This window comes from Antrostomus carolinensis, unplaced genomic scaffold (assembly GCF_000700745.2).
Source record: "Antrostomus carolinensis isolate BGI_N321 unplaced genomic scaffold, ASM70074v2 scaffold1850, whole genome shotgun sequence".
In the NCBI taxonomy this organism is placed as follows: Eukaryota; Metazoa; Chordata; class Aves; order Caprimulgiformes; family Caprimulgidae; genus Antrostomus; species Antrostomus carolinensis.
The window spans coordinates 29791-45766 of record NW_010286263.1 but is presented as its reverse complement, the minus strand read 5'-3'; the positions used below and the strand labels follow the sequence as shown (position 1 = coordinate 45766).

At 40.7% G+C, this 15976-nt stretch overlaps 1 protein-coding gene across 1 annotated transcript in view; it reads right to left on the bottom strand.

Annotated features, from left to right (window-relative positions):
- Positions 1–935: 935 nt before the first annotated feature.
- The window catches only part of MYO9B (myosin IXB), a 34994-nt gene continuing 19953 nt past the window's right edge, over positions 936–15976 (bottom strand). Inside the window, 24 exon segments of the mRNA XM_010177773.1 lie at positions 936–1375; positions 1503–1651; positions 1935–2074; positions 3073–3196; positions 4168–4299; positions 5053–5158; positions 5502–5630; positions 5960–6152; positions 6622–6692; positions 6876–6987; positions 7533–7574; positions 8067–8243; positions 8757–8855; positions 9329–9519; positions 9644–9801; positions 10502–10632; positions 10906–10972; positions 11509–12468; positions 12852–13018; positions 13131–13280; positions 13786–13908; positions 14438–14548; positions 14746–14826; positions 15291–15413. Of these exon segments, the coding sequence (XP_010176075.1) occupies positions 936–1375; positions 1503–1651; positions 1935–2074; positions 3073–3196; positions 4168–4299; positions 5053–5158; positions 5502–5630; positions 5960–6152; positions 6622–6692; positions 6876–6987; positions 7533–7574; positions 8067–8243; positions 8757–8855; positions 9329–9519; positions 9644–9801; positions 10502–10632; positions 10906–10972; positions 11509–12468; positions 12852–13018; positions 13131–13280; positions 13786–13908; positions 14438–14548; positions 14746–14826; positions 15291–15413 (4176 nt within the window).

Genomic DNA, 15976 nt, shown 5'->3' with positions numbered 1-15976 from the left:
TGGCGGCTGCTCGGGGGCACTGTGGCAGTGCTATGGTGGCATCTCCACAGACAGCGACAGAGAGCACCTGACTGGGCTCTTCCTTCACTTCAACATGGCGCAGAGCCCACAGATCGGTTCTACAAAGGGCTGACACAGAGCCTGCTGCTTGAAATCATGTCATGTATGACTGCACCTCACCCTCAGGGGTTTCACTGCACAGATGTGAAGCCTGAGGAGGACGAGGCAGCTCCACACCGCACAAGTGTCCAGCACAAGGGCTCCGTGCTGGGTTGTACATTCACCCCAAGAGCACCAAAATGCTCCGAGGTGGCACCAGGGGCTCACCCGTGGTGTTTCCTCTGTGCACAGAGCCTTCCCCCTGCTTTATGAAACACTGACAAAGATACACAATTCCAATCAAAGGTTTCCTCCTGAAGAAATTGCTCATTAGACAAGACAGACATTGATAAACGCGTGTATTTTTAAAAAGTGCAATGTATTAATAAACGGGGTTTTTTTTAATATATTTTGGTCTCAGTTAAGGCTATTACAACATGAACAGTTCTGTAAACTACACAGAAAGTTGTCATAAAAACATACAAAAATTAAGGCAATACACATTGACCCAAACTCACTGTTGGTCCCATGCGAGTCCACTGTAAGGCAAATGGAAAAAGGCACGGCAGCACAATCAGGGGGCTTTTCTTTTTCCTGTACACTCAACCCATGTGTTTTACTCAACATAAGTTTTATGTTGTACTTTCTTTGTAGGTTTTTAATTTAAAGTGAAGAATATTTTTTTAAACAACCTTGCTTAACCCCTTACAGTACTGTACATTTCCAGGCTGCCTTCCCCGCAGCCACTTAAAAGAACATGAACAAGTTCACAGCCTTCAAAGGGTTAAAGCCAAAGCTGCAGTCAACTACAAAAAAGTCCAGGCAGCTTAAGTATTTCACTTCTCTATACAGTGAATGTGAGAGAAAGGGTCTGAAAACCTCCGTTTTACTTTTGCTGTTGGTTCGTATTCATCCAAGAGTTCCTGAGTGTGGGCCCCTGCAGACCCTTGTGCAATGTATACAGAGTGGATTTTATCAGTTCGCCTTGCTGGCTGCTCCCTTCGTCTCACCATTATTTGAGACTCTTCGTTAGCCGAAATTCTGTCCTGGGATTCCGTACATTTGAATATCCCAGGAGGAAGTTTTATATTTGCTGTTGGCATCACTGGAGTTCGACGGGGCACTTTAATCCTGGACAGTGTTAAAGATAATCTCTGTCTTGAAGCCAGGGATGCGGAGGAAGAATGTGAAGAGGTTTGCAAAAGAGAAGGCACTTTGCAAATGTCTTTGGCAGGCATACTGGAGCTCTGAGCACGGCAGTGTAATCCAATAATTGCTTTAAAGAAACAAGATACTTAGATACTGAAAGCATGCATAAAAATGTTACCTGATACAAGCAACCGTGACCAGATAACATCTGGTCACCTGGCTGTATGCAGTGAAAGATGTAGAATAAAAAAAACACACGCTACCTTAATACTGACCTTCGGTATCCATCCGTCCTGTTCTATCTTCAAGCAGGCTCTCTGTGCTTGCTGAGGTCTCAGAGTCTACGTTTTCCTCATCAGAGCCTCGCTGATCAAGCTCAGGTAACCGGTAGGTTATATCTTCCCTACATCAAAACAGAGATTGTAGTACTCTAGAAAGACAACGTCTCTGATACGAGCAACTTTATGCAGCTCATATTCAGAGGTAAACCTTCCTGCATGTAGTCATTACATATTAATTCTCATGGTATTTGCCCTCAGCTAGTCCTCAGCGTTTTCCTTTTCACCTTCATAAAGGCATACAGAACATAATTAACTAGATCATTCTGGACAAAAAGTATATTGCTCTACTATCTGTTTACCTCCAACTGCAACCGGTGTGACCTACAGAGATACAGGGTGACTTACTTTTCTTCTTTTATTGACTGTATGCGATCAATGAGAATCTCCTTTTCCCGGTTATTGGCTTCAGAAACTTCCTCTTCTTCATGCAGTGAGTCCAGTTCTGAGTTGCCACTGTCACTTCCTTTGGCCTGTGAGCTTTTACTCTACAAGACAAATTTACACGTAACACTTTTCAGTCATAAGAAGCTACACAAGTCTTGACCGTCTTCTAATTACAAGAGGGAAGACAAATGAGTAGGCCAAATGAAGGGCTGATGGAATTGATGAAAAGCTGTTAGTTATCCATACAAATGTTTTAAAAGGTAATAGAAGTTTTTCTATTCACCTGATTTCCAGGGTTTTGTTACCTTTTTTTGCCAGGCTTAGCTTAGTTTTAGTAATCACTTGTGAGTAATATTACTACATCCAATACAGATTTCATTCAGAATGTCTATAAAATACCAGAGTCATGACAGAACAGGCCAGCAGCCGTGCATGCAGTCTGGAGAGAAAAGTGCACCAGTACATGCAGTCTTGATTTAAAACCAAGTTACAATCCATGTAGTAAGTATTTTAGTCATGCAGTAGTACCATAAGAAATAAAACCATGCACTCTGAACACAGGCAGTGTGTGTGTACATACCAGCATCCCCTCATAAGGGGAAGAAAACCCAAGTTTTACAGGCCAGAGCTAGAGAGAGATGAAGACCAAATTCACTATATGCCACTTCTGATCAGTCAGAGTTTGGTTTGTTTTAATCAGTACAATAAAAACAAAAGAAAAAGTGTATTTGCCCTAAAAGAATGCAGCACATTTTTGTCCACCATCCATCTCTGAAGTGAAGGAACTCCTTTGCCATGTAAGAGACTCAGTAATCTTAATTCTACTGATCAAATTATATAGGAATAGATTTTGACCACTACAAGAGCAGATCCCCCCACCCTGTGCCCTTTATCAAATTTAGAGTCCAGTGCAGCTCTATATTTAGCTTGTACTTAGAGCTTTGGGCAAGTCCAAATCCCTTTTCTTCTTATCCTGCAAATGATCTTTGACCTACTGAATGGGATGGACAGGAGAAATAAGTAGCACATCCCTTTCCAAGAATTTGTTGGGATGCTTTCTGCTGGATGGTGTGGTTCTGTGGTTTATTTTAACACTTACCGTATTCTGTCTAAGCAATGAGAGTCGTCGAAAAGCGATGCTCTCAGCTGCTTCCAGCTGATTTATTTCATCCATTTTTATCTTGTACTTCCTTATCTGTTCCTTTATGAGCATCTCTACACACCTGCACAAAAGGGCAAGAGTTTATTGAGCAGCCTCATACTATAAAAGCTCTAGGGACAACCATGGTGGGATGAGATGTCTCTCCTGGCTTGGAGATGTTTCACACACACACACATGTACGTGTGGATGGCATGCAATCAAAGTCTCCCAACACATGCCTCACAGGGAGCAGCACTGCATGGTAACAGGGTGAAGAGTCCAACAGAGCAAGGAAAACAGGACAGACTGTTAGAGGTAATGGCACATGTTCTTCCTGGGATAACCTGAGCCTCTCACGCTGACTGTACACGATAAGCAAACAGATATTACCATGGCTGCTAACTGCTTCTGCTTCTTCTACCTCTCTTCCCTGTGCTGGCACAGACTGGTAGATACAGAATGAGCCTGCAACTGCCCTTTTTCACCTCTATGGCCCCATGGGTGAGTAAGAAGTTACAAAAACCTGTCATTTTTCAAACTCTGTTTTCATTGGAGGCAGATGTAAGGCCAGCCATGCAGTGAGGATGGCGAGGGGCATTCAGAGAGCCAGAGCTGCTGGAGGGTGAGGAGAACAGAGAGGATCAAGAACAGAACCTTCTTCAATTCAACAAATAACGTAGAAAAAAATTATCAGGGGTTTCCAAGTTTTCAGGAGACAATTTAATTCTATATCCTACTGTTTATTATGGCTTGCATCTCAGCAAAATATATACTAGTGTACAACCCCCCCAAAATATTATCTTGATGTAAAATACAAACCTGGTATTTAAGATCTAAAAGTCATCCTACTCGATGCTTTGTGAACTTGAGACAGGTGGAAGGAGTCAGAGAAGGGTATGTGAATTTGCAGCACTAGTAGAGCCAGAATTTAGCAACTCTTAACCCTCAGTTTCTCAGCTTGGTATGAACAAGGTTGTAACAAACACAGGTAGTAAGTACTGGCCTCCCATCATATTTCAAAGTACTATTTTGCAGCATACTGCTAAAACTTACATGGTTGTTTTTGAAACATCCTTCATGCTGGTTAAAGGGTCAGAGGTATCAGGACAACGCAAGAGGCATGGAGCAAAAACAATGGCCAGGGCATTGGGTGACATACGGTTGACATCTTCTATCAAAGCCACTCTGAAATTCAATGTTCAGGGGGAAAAAAAAAATAAAAATAAAGATTTTAAGTGAACCTTGCTAGGATACAATCAATCTGATCAAACTTTGTCAGAGTTCCCAAATAACAAGGAAGGAGGTCTCTAGGGTACTAAGTATGTACAGCAGTTCAAAATGACATTACAATTATTTCACACCTACTAAATAGACAAAAGTCTCCTGCATCAAGAAAAGGAACAGGAAGCTGCCCAGGTTAAGCTAGTTTGGTAGCCTCTCAAAGTATGTCTGGTGATTCAGTGCCTCCTCTTAAAAAAATCCCTTTTCCTTATGTTCAGAGGGCCACTTGGAAAATTCCCAAGCTCCTTGGATAAGAGCAGCCCCTTTACCGGTACCATTTATCCCTGCTCCTAAGACTAGCATATGTGCAAGCATTTAGAATCCTTACGCAGTCCCTGCCCAAGTACTCTAACATCCTCAGTTCACTCTGTACCCATCTGTGTGAGCCCTGGCATTCAGGTGACTCACCAAGTCTTTCAGATCTACCTTGTCTTCAAAGCTGTTCTTACCTGATCCGATACAAATACAGCAGATGGTAGACGTAAGCATGCGTCTGTTTTTAAGCACAGCTATCAACTTTGATTCTTTAATTTCTAAATGAGCAGCACAATCCCTACACTGACACTCAAGGGGTTTAAGATTTTAGAAAGTTTCCAAGAGGGACTCAAAAAAAGTCACATGGAGTTTCTCTCTAAATGAAGTAATTAGGCTCATTACTTGACTAGATGGAAGATGAGTCGCTCCAAGGTATTATGATTTGCTTGTGGAAGCTGGTCAAGGACACTGTAAATGGCACAGAGTTGCTCCTGTTTTTCTGGTAGTTCTGCAAAAGGGGGGAAAAGCACAAGATCAAGAACTGTTGTGCAACACTAGTGGAAAGCTGCCAAGCACTTTCTGACATTGTCTCAAACTGTCTGCAATAGCTAGAGATGAAATTCTTAGGAGTCACACTGTCGTTTCATTTACCGAGTGTTAACATATCCCTCATAGCACTGCCATTGTCCTGCTTTTTCAGACGCTGCTGCTATTAGCACTCATCAAGTGACACAACAAGATCACCCACAATATTTAGGGTGCCTTAATCCCACTCAGTTAAATGAATCTAAAGATCTGAGAAATCTGAGTTGAAGAAAAAAACCATTGCTTCAAACCTTTCTAAAACCTACCTACAGCTCGGAGAAAATCATTGTACTGCGCAGACGTCATTAGTGGATCTGGTAACTCCCGCAGCCATTGCTTAAGGATCCCCGTAATAGTGTGGATAGGGTAATTCTCCAGTTTCACAGAGCTTGGATCTGAAAAACAATGTTTTATTGAGAGCAGTTCATTCCTTTGATGTACACAAAGGCACCCGCAAAGCAATAAGACTATAAACACTCAAATCTCCTTTTCACAGAATCCAAGTGGCAATTCAGAGGTGAAAAAAAAGAAAAGAAAGCTGCTGATGGCCACTTATATGTATTAAGCAGCTTCTTCCAGCCAACAAAAATAATACAGCCTGCATGGCCACCAACAAGCTGCTTTTAAAACACTAAAAAGTGCCAGATACTTTCAAATAGAAAAGAATTGCAGGGAAAATTGGTATCATGCAACGAAGTCAAAAGTGTGGACAACATTGCCTGACCTGCTTGCAGCAACTGTTTCAGCTCCTTCATACGATTTGCTGATCCTGATTTCCTGTAAATGCCCTCTGTGTAGAGGCCGTGCATCTCCACATACTCCAGCAGCTTCTCCATGACGATGGGGACTGAATTTCTCTCACTGGTCAGGGAACTCACACACACTCCAAAGTGACGTGGTTCTGTGTCCTGTTCATTCTGGAATTGATACAGGTCAAGCACTGTGAATATCTGTTCCCAAGTTAAAATTCCATTGTTTCATGCTCATGCTACCAGAATCAAAACCTGAGTGTTTTATCCCAGCTTGCTACAAGCCTTTGATCATAATGCAGATTTCCAGAGCTGGAGCAATAAAGAAACTTTATGGTTACACTCCCAGCTTGCTACAAGCCTTTGATCATAATGATAAATTGAAGGATTTCTTGAACAGTTTGTCCAACACAGTGCACAGACTCTAAGGGAAGAGTTCCCAAATCAGCTCGAGTGTCACCTTTTAGAAGAACGTTCTCTTTCTGCAGCAGCAGGGCCTGGCTCTGACTATACGCAGACAGAGAAGGGAACTTCACCATTTACATTTGCTGAGAAAAAAAGGCAGCATTTTGCATGCATCACTGATGGTTTCACAGTGCCACATCCCAAATCCACCTTTTTTCTACCCAGTTCTTACCTTTTTTCCACAGGACGTACAGCTGCTCTGGATTTTGGACATGCATTTCTTGTGACAAGTCAACTTGCAAACTAGAGAGAGGAACAATTGTTACAAACATTCCAAATGACATCAAAACACTAAGTGTCTTGTTTTATTCACTTACTATATAACCCGTGTGTACTGTTCACTAAGTCCCACCTGTACCAGCCTAAGTTACAAGCAATTTGCACAGTGTGTAAACTAAGTGGCAAGAAGGCGGTGTGGTCGCTTACCACTGCAGAGACAGGCCTTTTCCATGGGCCAGATGTAGGATGAGCAATGTTCACACGACTGCCGTATGCTCACTTGGTAGTTTGTGAATACGTGCCCATTGTGTTCTTCAATCTGGTGGGAGACAGGAAGGAACTAATGGACTTTTTTTTCCTTTTAAAATGAATATTATTTTAAATAAAACTAACTACCCTATCTTAGATTTTTTTCCATTTTTATGTTACAATTACAGCTAAGGCTTTGACCTTGAAACCAAGTTTCACCCTATCTTAAGGCAGTTGGGTTTGCTGGGTCATTTCATAATTGAATCGCCACCTTGGTTAAAGATCATCACTGCAATATATTAGTTATAGTTGGTTATTAATATTTAGTAGTTGTTTTCATTTAAAAAGTTATTATTGAGAAAGTCATTAGGTTCTGAAAGATGCTATGGAGAAGCAAGAAAATGCTCAAGTATCCCTTATCCCTGTACAAGCAAGATCTTTGATTTATGGAAAAGGGTTTTATATTGTGTCATATCTTCATAAAAAGGGTAAGTGATTTAGTGTGCAAATAAACCAGAACTTCAGTCAAAATCAAGCTCTTTCAAGAGTGTTTTTCCTCCACGTTCTGTGAGTGCAGCTGAGGACTTCGATTATTGAAAAAAGAAAAGTACTCACTGCACGATCTTGTTTTCGTTTCTTCTTCTGGGCTTTGCTTTGCTGCAGTGGAAAATAAAACTGACATTAGTCTTTGAAATTCAGACATTCCATTCTCTTTTTTTTTTTTTTTCCTATTCAGCTTGTCAGACTCCACTTCAACTCCAGACATCTGAGACACTACACTGCCACTTCAGCTTGGTATGAGGGTTGTCTGAGCTCGTGCTGTCAACTTCCTAAAAATCAGCTGAGCTCACTGCCTGATGACAAAGCAATTCCATCTCTAAAACCTTTGGAGAACCCCTAAGTTTTCACCAAAGAAAATGCACTAATACTAGATTCTGAAAATATTAAGAGTAAGTTAAATAATGAACAGTTCCAAAAGGGTGTATCAGCATCCAGAATTTGTTATATTCATGATTCATGTATGGAAAGCATTTCCCAAATAATGAAGAATGGTATGGAAAAGGTTTCTGAAGTAACACTGGTTCCTTATCTTACCAAAGGAACATTGTTTAATTATCCCATAAGTCAGTAAAAGAGTAAGTTTTATACCTTGGGCTGCTCAGACTCCTCTTTTTTTGTATATCCTCTGATGAATTCATCCAGAAGGGATTGGAAGAGATTCAAAACCAGCTTCACTTCTTTCTCTTCCCTTTTTTTGGCCAGATTTGTAACTAGAAGCTGGTAATTTTCCACCAGATCTTTGTAACCAACATGGATTTGCCCATTCTAGAGAAGGAAAAAAATATTACTCAGAAGACAGTCTTTTTGGATACTGTTGAGACAGCTTCATATTTTTGTGTGTTTAGGTTCAGAGTTGAGAAAGCATGCTCATGATTAAAGTGTAAGATAACAGCCCACGACAGAAACAAGTTAGCATGTTTCCCTACTACACTGTAGAAGGGCACTTGGCTGAGACAAGGCAGTGTTGAAAGAATACTGGAAAAGCTTTTGGCACCTTTCTTTGGTGTTTAAACACAGCAACATGAAGAGGCTGAACACAGCAAAATCCATCCATTTCTAAAAATAAGTTACAGCTGAGTGAATGAGAAAAGGGAAACAAAACAGGCCGCCTATGATTACAGCAGAACTGTAAAACCTTCTTTTTCAAGTCTAATATTCAGCTTTGACGTCTATGCTAAGAGTTGCTTTGTTAAAAAGCTGGAGGCCAAGCATTTAACCTGCACACTCAATTAATTTGTTATCTACTAACTATTCACTTTATTGAGACTTACTACTTACAGGAGCAGAGTACATGGTCTTGATGTTTCCTCTAAACTTCTCCGTGGCCTCAAAAAACAAACATTCAACACCAGACTTCTGGGAGCGTAAGTCATTGATCTAGAAAACAAATACATCTGCATCAAATTTCATTAAAACAACATCCAACTAGTATTAAGCTTCAGTTGCTGGGCTTAGTCATCTATGACCATTCAAATTATTTAAAACATTTCTTATTGCATCGTGATGATGATACAAAATAGGAGAGGCAGGTAGTTAGGCTCTAGAGAACTCTCTTGATTTCCTTATAACTCATGCTTTTTTTTTAAATATAATTTTTGCTGCCCACTTATTTGTAAACAAGGAAATAACTAACATAAATGCTACAAGTATTTAATGTAATTATGCATTCAGAGACTTAAAGGAAGGAATAGGAGGGGCCTTCATACAGACCTAACTCAGTCAAGCTATCAAATCAATTCCCCTTTGCTTTAAATCAGAATATAAACTTACACCTAGAAAAGTAAGTCTTTAAAATTCCACAAAAACAGTGAGCACAGACCTGAATTTTATCATAGTTGAGTGCCTTTTACCTTGTTTAGGAGGAACTCATCAAGATGTTTCAGTTCATTGGCATTTGCAATCTCACGGACCATGGAAGCTCGCCAATTCTGAGACACACTTGAGATTTTGCTGATCTTTATAGTCCGGTTCTTCTTTGTTTTGCTGCTCTCTTTCACATGGCGCTCCCCTGCCTGGAGGCGACTTGGCTGTCCAGAAGAAGCTGGCAAAGAAATTAATTTGTATATAAAAGCAAGATGACTGAATTCTGCAGTATTTGTTTCCATGCAAAACATTACAGAAAAGATGGATATGAGCAAACTGGGGATTAAGTCACAGAAACTCACCTTCTGAAACTTTCTGACTTCCTCCAGTTTCTGGAAAGAGGACACAAGATACAAGGGAGAGGCCATCTCCTTCTTCAATCACATCAGGACTCTCCTTTGGAATTTTCTTGTCTGGCTTTTTCCCCAAAAGTCTACGCAAAGGACTTTTAAAAGCAGACCTGAACATAGAAGCAGACACGAGTTTGTCACACTAGTAATGGAAGCTGGCCCGACCACAAGAAGAGGCTCTTTTCACAGTACAGCTAACACCCACACCAGGATTAACCTCTACTGGGCATATTTCCTCTAAGGTCCAACCTGCAGAAAAACTGAGTAGCAGAAAAAAAGGAAAGACAGTCTGAAAGAACATCTGGACATTCTCATACTTCCTAGACGAGAGCAATACCTTCAACATACACAGAGACAACACATCACATACCCAAGACATCATTTCTGGCTCAGGAAGTTTCCCAAGTTGCAGAATGCCAGAAGCTGGAGGAGCAGGTCAGGGAAACATGACTACATGCTTGCTGGGTCCTTAAGCTTTTCTCTTGGTGTCTTATTTCTCAGTCTGGGTGACAGTACTCTACATGAACCTTTGATCTGAGCCTGTACGCTGGTTCTTAAGTTAAAAAGAACCAGTTCAAAGTGTTACGCAAGAAGCAGAGAATGTGTTCCTCAACAGGGTCAGATATCATGCTTACATCAATGTGAAGATTGAGTCAAGCAACACAGCCTCTCATGTAGCTCATGTCAACACGTGTCTCTCCACCATCACAGTCTCAAAATACCCAATTCAAGTACTAGTGGAAAAATATCTTTTTTTTTTTTTTTTTTCCATTTTGATGAAGGCAGGACAGTTACACACAGAATACATACTTGGCATCTATCTGCTGACTTGCTGACTGCATGGAAGTGGTTGTATCCGAGGTAGGTAAGAGGTCACTGGGCTTCTTTTGCACAAGGTATTTCTTGTTGCCTTTTTCTTCTTCTATCGTATCTGGTGATTGCTACAGTAGGGAAAAGAAAAAACACTTTACCCAATAGATATTAGCTTACTAAGATAAGATCCAAGTATATTTAATGCATTAATCAAGGGTCCATTTATTAAAAATTAAGTTTTCAAATAATTGTATATTTGCTAATTAATTTTTTTACATGGATATCAAGTAAAAAAATCAACCTGAAAGGAATGCAGGCATACAGAACATACTACAGCCAATTATCTTTAATATCAATAAACAAGGATAATGAAGTATAAATATGTACAACAGCATCAGTACCTGATTCATGGCAACAGACTGGGCGAGTGCTGAGAGATCACTTAATGAAGCTGAACTCCCCTTCTTTCTGCAATGTTACAAGATTAGTTTCAGATTATATATTTTATAGAAGTCTGTAGCCTCTTAACATTTACCACCTTTTAAATAATCCACATATTAATGTTTTATCTGAAAGAGAATCCTGATCAACTCTTGCAACTCACTTTTAAATGCAAAACATACTGGAGAAGTAAAAAAAATGGGTACGTCAGATTTCCTGCCGTATCAGAGGGATGATGCTTGCAAACTGCAGGTCACTAAAAACTTGTTTTCAATGGACAAAAGACACATGAAAATAAACTCCAGACACTAACGGAAGCCCTGACTCTCCCTTTTAATTCAGCAAGGCAGGCTTTGTATCCTTTGTTAGCTTCTGAAAACACTCTACCCATACAGATTCAACTGCAGGACTGGGAGCCAAGGAAAAGCAGCAGTTGTTCATAGCTCTATTTTCTCCCATAACATGGCCAGATGTACAGGCTACTGGGAGTTCTCCATCTGTTTTTAAATATTACAGATATCCATTTTCTGAAAAGGTCAAAATAATTAGGAAGCTGCCCTTACTCTAGCTGATCCTGAGGAGACTTATCCGTACGTGTTCTTTCATCCAAAGACTGACTCAGCATATCATTCTGACTGGCATCAGACTGTCTCTTTCCTTTCCACTTCTCTCTCTTGTACTTGAGTTTCCCTGGGTCATCCACATATCTCTGGAGTGGGGAAGAAGTGGGACTATCCAGATCTTTGGCTGCCTTCTGACCAAGACGTTTGTTTTTATCTGCCCAGTATTCAGCTGGAGTCCGAAAGCTCCCAGTAGCAGAGAGCGTATTATGAAGATTCAGTGCAAGATTTGTCGGCCTTTCAGGGCAGTTAAAGCTTTGGCTGCCTTTTATCTGGTTGTTTTGGTTCCCTTGTGTTTTCATTCTATCAACTGCCTTATCATCTACTTTTTCCCCTCCTGATGCAGGTGGTTGCTCAGGAACAGAGCTGCTTTCTTTTATCTCACTTGACAGTTGTGAGTCTGAAAGAGTTTTTTCTTCACTTGGACTTTTCTCTCCCTCGCTGCTTCCTTGAAGGACAGTATCTTGTGCTGTGGCTTTCTTTGGCACTGGAACAGTTTCCAGGGCCTCTTCAGAAGAGGTCTGTTCCTCATAGCATGGTAACGATGGTTCTTCAAAGGATAACAGGACATGCTTATTCTGTAACTCGTTATGTTCCAGCCCCCTCTGCCGGCGAGACTCCCGTTTCTCCCGGCTGTTTGTTACTTTCTCAGAGCCCTCTGTCACGTTCTGCTGGGGTAATGGGGCTTTTTCAGATAAGCTCAGGTTTTCAGCTTGCTCAGTTGGAGTTTCATCTCTGTCCCCAATGGCTTGATCCAGCTCTGACTTGTGTTTCACAGGCAGCTGATCTCTTGCTGGTTCACTGCGCTCATCCTTGCTCATATCATTCTCTCTGTCTTGATCTTCCTGCATTTCTCTCTGCTTTTCTTCAGCTTTTTGCTTTTCTATAGCCATTTTCTGAAATCTGTTAAGAATTTGTAAGATGAAAACACAAATATTTAATGCACAATAGCCAAGAAAATACCCAGCTGTTTAAATGCAGCCTAAATAGCAGACACAAAGTACAAATAAATACAGTTGCACTCCCAGTATGGCTGCATGGAGGTCTGTTCATTAGGACTGACACGTATCAGTGCAGCTCAGCTGAATAACACTTGAGTACAAAGCACTTAACCAGTTTCCACACACCACTGGCCATTTGACACTGACTGCAGTATCACATGGGAATAATGATCTTTAAGTTTACCAAGTCAATACATCACACAGAAACTGAGCTTGGCAGGTGAAGCCAAGTGGTTAAGCTGTTAAAATGCGTGTTTTCATATAATATTTCTCCTCTTCCTTTACCTTTTACGCTGTAGATACCCTCTGACCATGGCTTGCACAAGACAAATTCTCCTCTTCTGCTGAAGGTAACATTTTCGCTCCCTGTATCTTCGCCAAGCTGACTGAATATAAATGGCAGCATTATTCCTCTGCAGTGCCATCCTAACACAACGGGAACGCCAGCAAGCCTAAGAAGAGAGATTTCTAAAGTAAGAGAGAGGTACTTGAAGGTGTGGAGCATTATTTGAGGGGGGTTTGTTTGTTCGTTAGGAAAAGAAGATTGGCAGTTCTAAGAGATACCTGTAAAACAATGGCTGCCTGCCTCATTCTTAGAAAACGTCTCCTTTCTAAAACCATCCTCAGCCAGCTCTGAAGAAGAATGATTTTCCTGATCACTTCTTTGTGTAGTGTATCCTGTAGTATCTGCCGTTGAGCCTCTTTCATAAAAACCTGCTCAGTTAAAGAGAAGTTCATCAATCAACAGCTTAATAGGAGCCTTTCGGCCCCCACTGGAGGCATCTTTGCAAGCTAAAAAAAATAATGAGAATGGTTATACTTATTACTGAACCAAACCTTATCAGCTGACAGCAATTAGCACATCCAAAAAGTAAAAAAGGAAAAGTCCTTTTGTTTTACCAAATCTCAGTGTTTGGATTGTAAAACACACAACTGTACTTACAACCTTCAAATCACAGAACCCTCTCAAAATGAAAACGTTGACTTGTTTGACAACTGCCAATAGCAACAATTTCCCCAAAGTAATATCCATATAATACACAATTGTACTGTACAAGAAGATAGGTCAGCATCAAAACCCATGAGGCAACTGCTAATGGCTGTGTCAACATTTGCAAGAGTTAAAGTAGCCAATTTAAATACAAAATGCAGAAAAGAGTAAGAGCTGTAAATGAACTGCAATAAAGTTTGCAGTGTACATCAGTAAAGTTTCACAGACCTTGGTCAGCCCTATTTGATAGTAGTTTTCATCCAGTTTTAGTTTATTTAAATAAACACAAATGTCTTCCTTAGAGGCTTTGGCATTTTTGGGCAGTAACACCTGAAACTGGTCTATGAATTCCTGTGAAAAGCAGAGACAGCAAAAGATCAAAGTCAGAAGGCAATTCACAAGTTGAGAGTTTTAACTGGATTTCTAAAATTAAGCTATGACATATAGGAGTTTGAAAGTACCTATTTCTTACTCCAAATCGAGGCATTTTTTCCTACGCTGTAAAACACAGGCTTTGTTCAACCTCCAATTAACGGTAAAGATCACCTATATGTGATCAATAAAGCTACACACAGAGTATTTTATAGAAAAGTAATTCACAGAGGGAGACAGTCACACGCAGCACTGAGTGCTTACAGTTGTAAACCAGCACTCAGAATGCTTCCTTCATGCAACGAGTAGAACAACTGGTAGATGACTCTCACAATAGTTTAGACTACAACTCGTTACCATGTGGGCTCTGTCAAAACTACAGTGAATTTTTACAGTTCATCCCAAGTGGTCATGAGCTTCATATGAAGGAAGACACAAAAGACACTGAGGCAATGCATGTTTTTCCAAAGACAGCAGATACTTCTGAAAGTTCCAGTTCCTCACATACCTGAAATGTGTATTTGGCACTGTAGCCAGATCTTCTGATTCGCACGGTTTCAAGCATACCAGTGTATCTTAACTGTTGAAGCACCAAGGTTTCATCAAAAAGCATCTCTTTCTGAAAAAGAACAGCAGTCAATGGTTAGTAAATGCCTGAAGAGTCCTGTTCCTGCCCAGTAGAGAAAAAACATTCTGTTTTCACGCCCTAGTTACCTTTCATCTTTGTACACAATGAGAATGAACAGGTTGAAAGAGATTATTACAGGTTGACAAGACTTAGATCCTCAGCAGTCAGATCTGAGAAGGCAGCCTTACCTTCTCAGCATTAGAGCGGATGCAACGGATGAAGAATGGCTCAGCTTTACCCAGTGTCTCCAGTAACTTATTCAGTGAAGTCTGAAATGAAATATTCAGAAACAGATTTTTCTTTCACTTATCAGGATTTTGAGTTGCTTTTGACAACATTACAGCTTCTTCCATGGAAATAAGGTTCTTTCATGTCTGATGGCTATACAAATCTTACTTCACCCAGTATGAAGGTTCTCCCCTCCCGCACAGCCCACCCCTGTATTTGCTTTTACCTTTTCTTAGGATAACGCAGAGAGGGGTTTGCACATGCTGTTACAGTAGCTCTAGATCTACATACAAGGATTAGGCTGATTGTCCTCAGAGACAGAACTAACACATTTCATAGCACAAGAGTAGCCTCTAATCAAGTAGTAAACTCTCCTTCAAACAAATCCCAAGAATAAAACCCATTTTGTCTTTCAAGCAAGATGAGCCTAGATCAGACCAGGCAGGTCTGTTCCCATGAGGTCAGGGGGCACCCAGAGGTGTGGACCACCACATCAGTCACCTACCTGGAACTGTGCACTGATGCTAGGGGGTTTCTTCTTTTTGTGTAAGTGCAAGAGGGATTTTGTAGTTCGATCGTGCAGAGTCATGCTTACTATGAGCTTCAGAGATTTGGAATCCAGCAAGTTCTAGAAGAAAGTTTTCATAATCAATGAAGTACAAGTTGCTTAACTGAAGGGGAAATATTCCTGTCTGCATCAAAATGAGTAAGAATGAAACCAACTACCTAGAGCTCCACATTCAGTGACATCTTACACTTCATGACTATTCCTATTTTGGACCAAAGCATCTTAAAAGTGAAACTTTTCCATTGCCCCATTCTAAGAGTGCAAGGTGAACAAGGTGAATTATCTAATCACTGTGTTTCACAGAGTCACAGACTGGTTTGGGTTGGAAGGGACCTTAAAGCTCATCCAGTTCCCGTCCCCCTGCCATCAGCAGGGACACCTTCCACTAGACCAGGTTGCTCAAAGCCTCATCCAACCTGGCCTTCAACACTTCCAGGAGGGGACAATGCCTTCAATGGCTTCATTAGAAATGGCTTTATGTATTTATGGCATCTCTAGTCTAAGTAAACAGATGCCAATTCACCATTTTTTCCTGTTCAGCAATTCTTAAAAGATGAACTTCTACTTATCATTTAGATTGACAAAAAGGAAGTTTTAGAGGATAAATGATACAACTTCCCTAC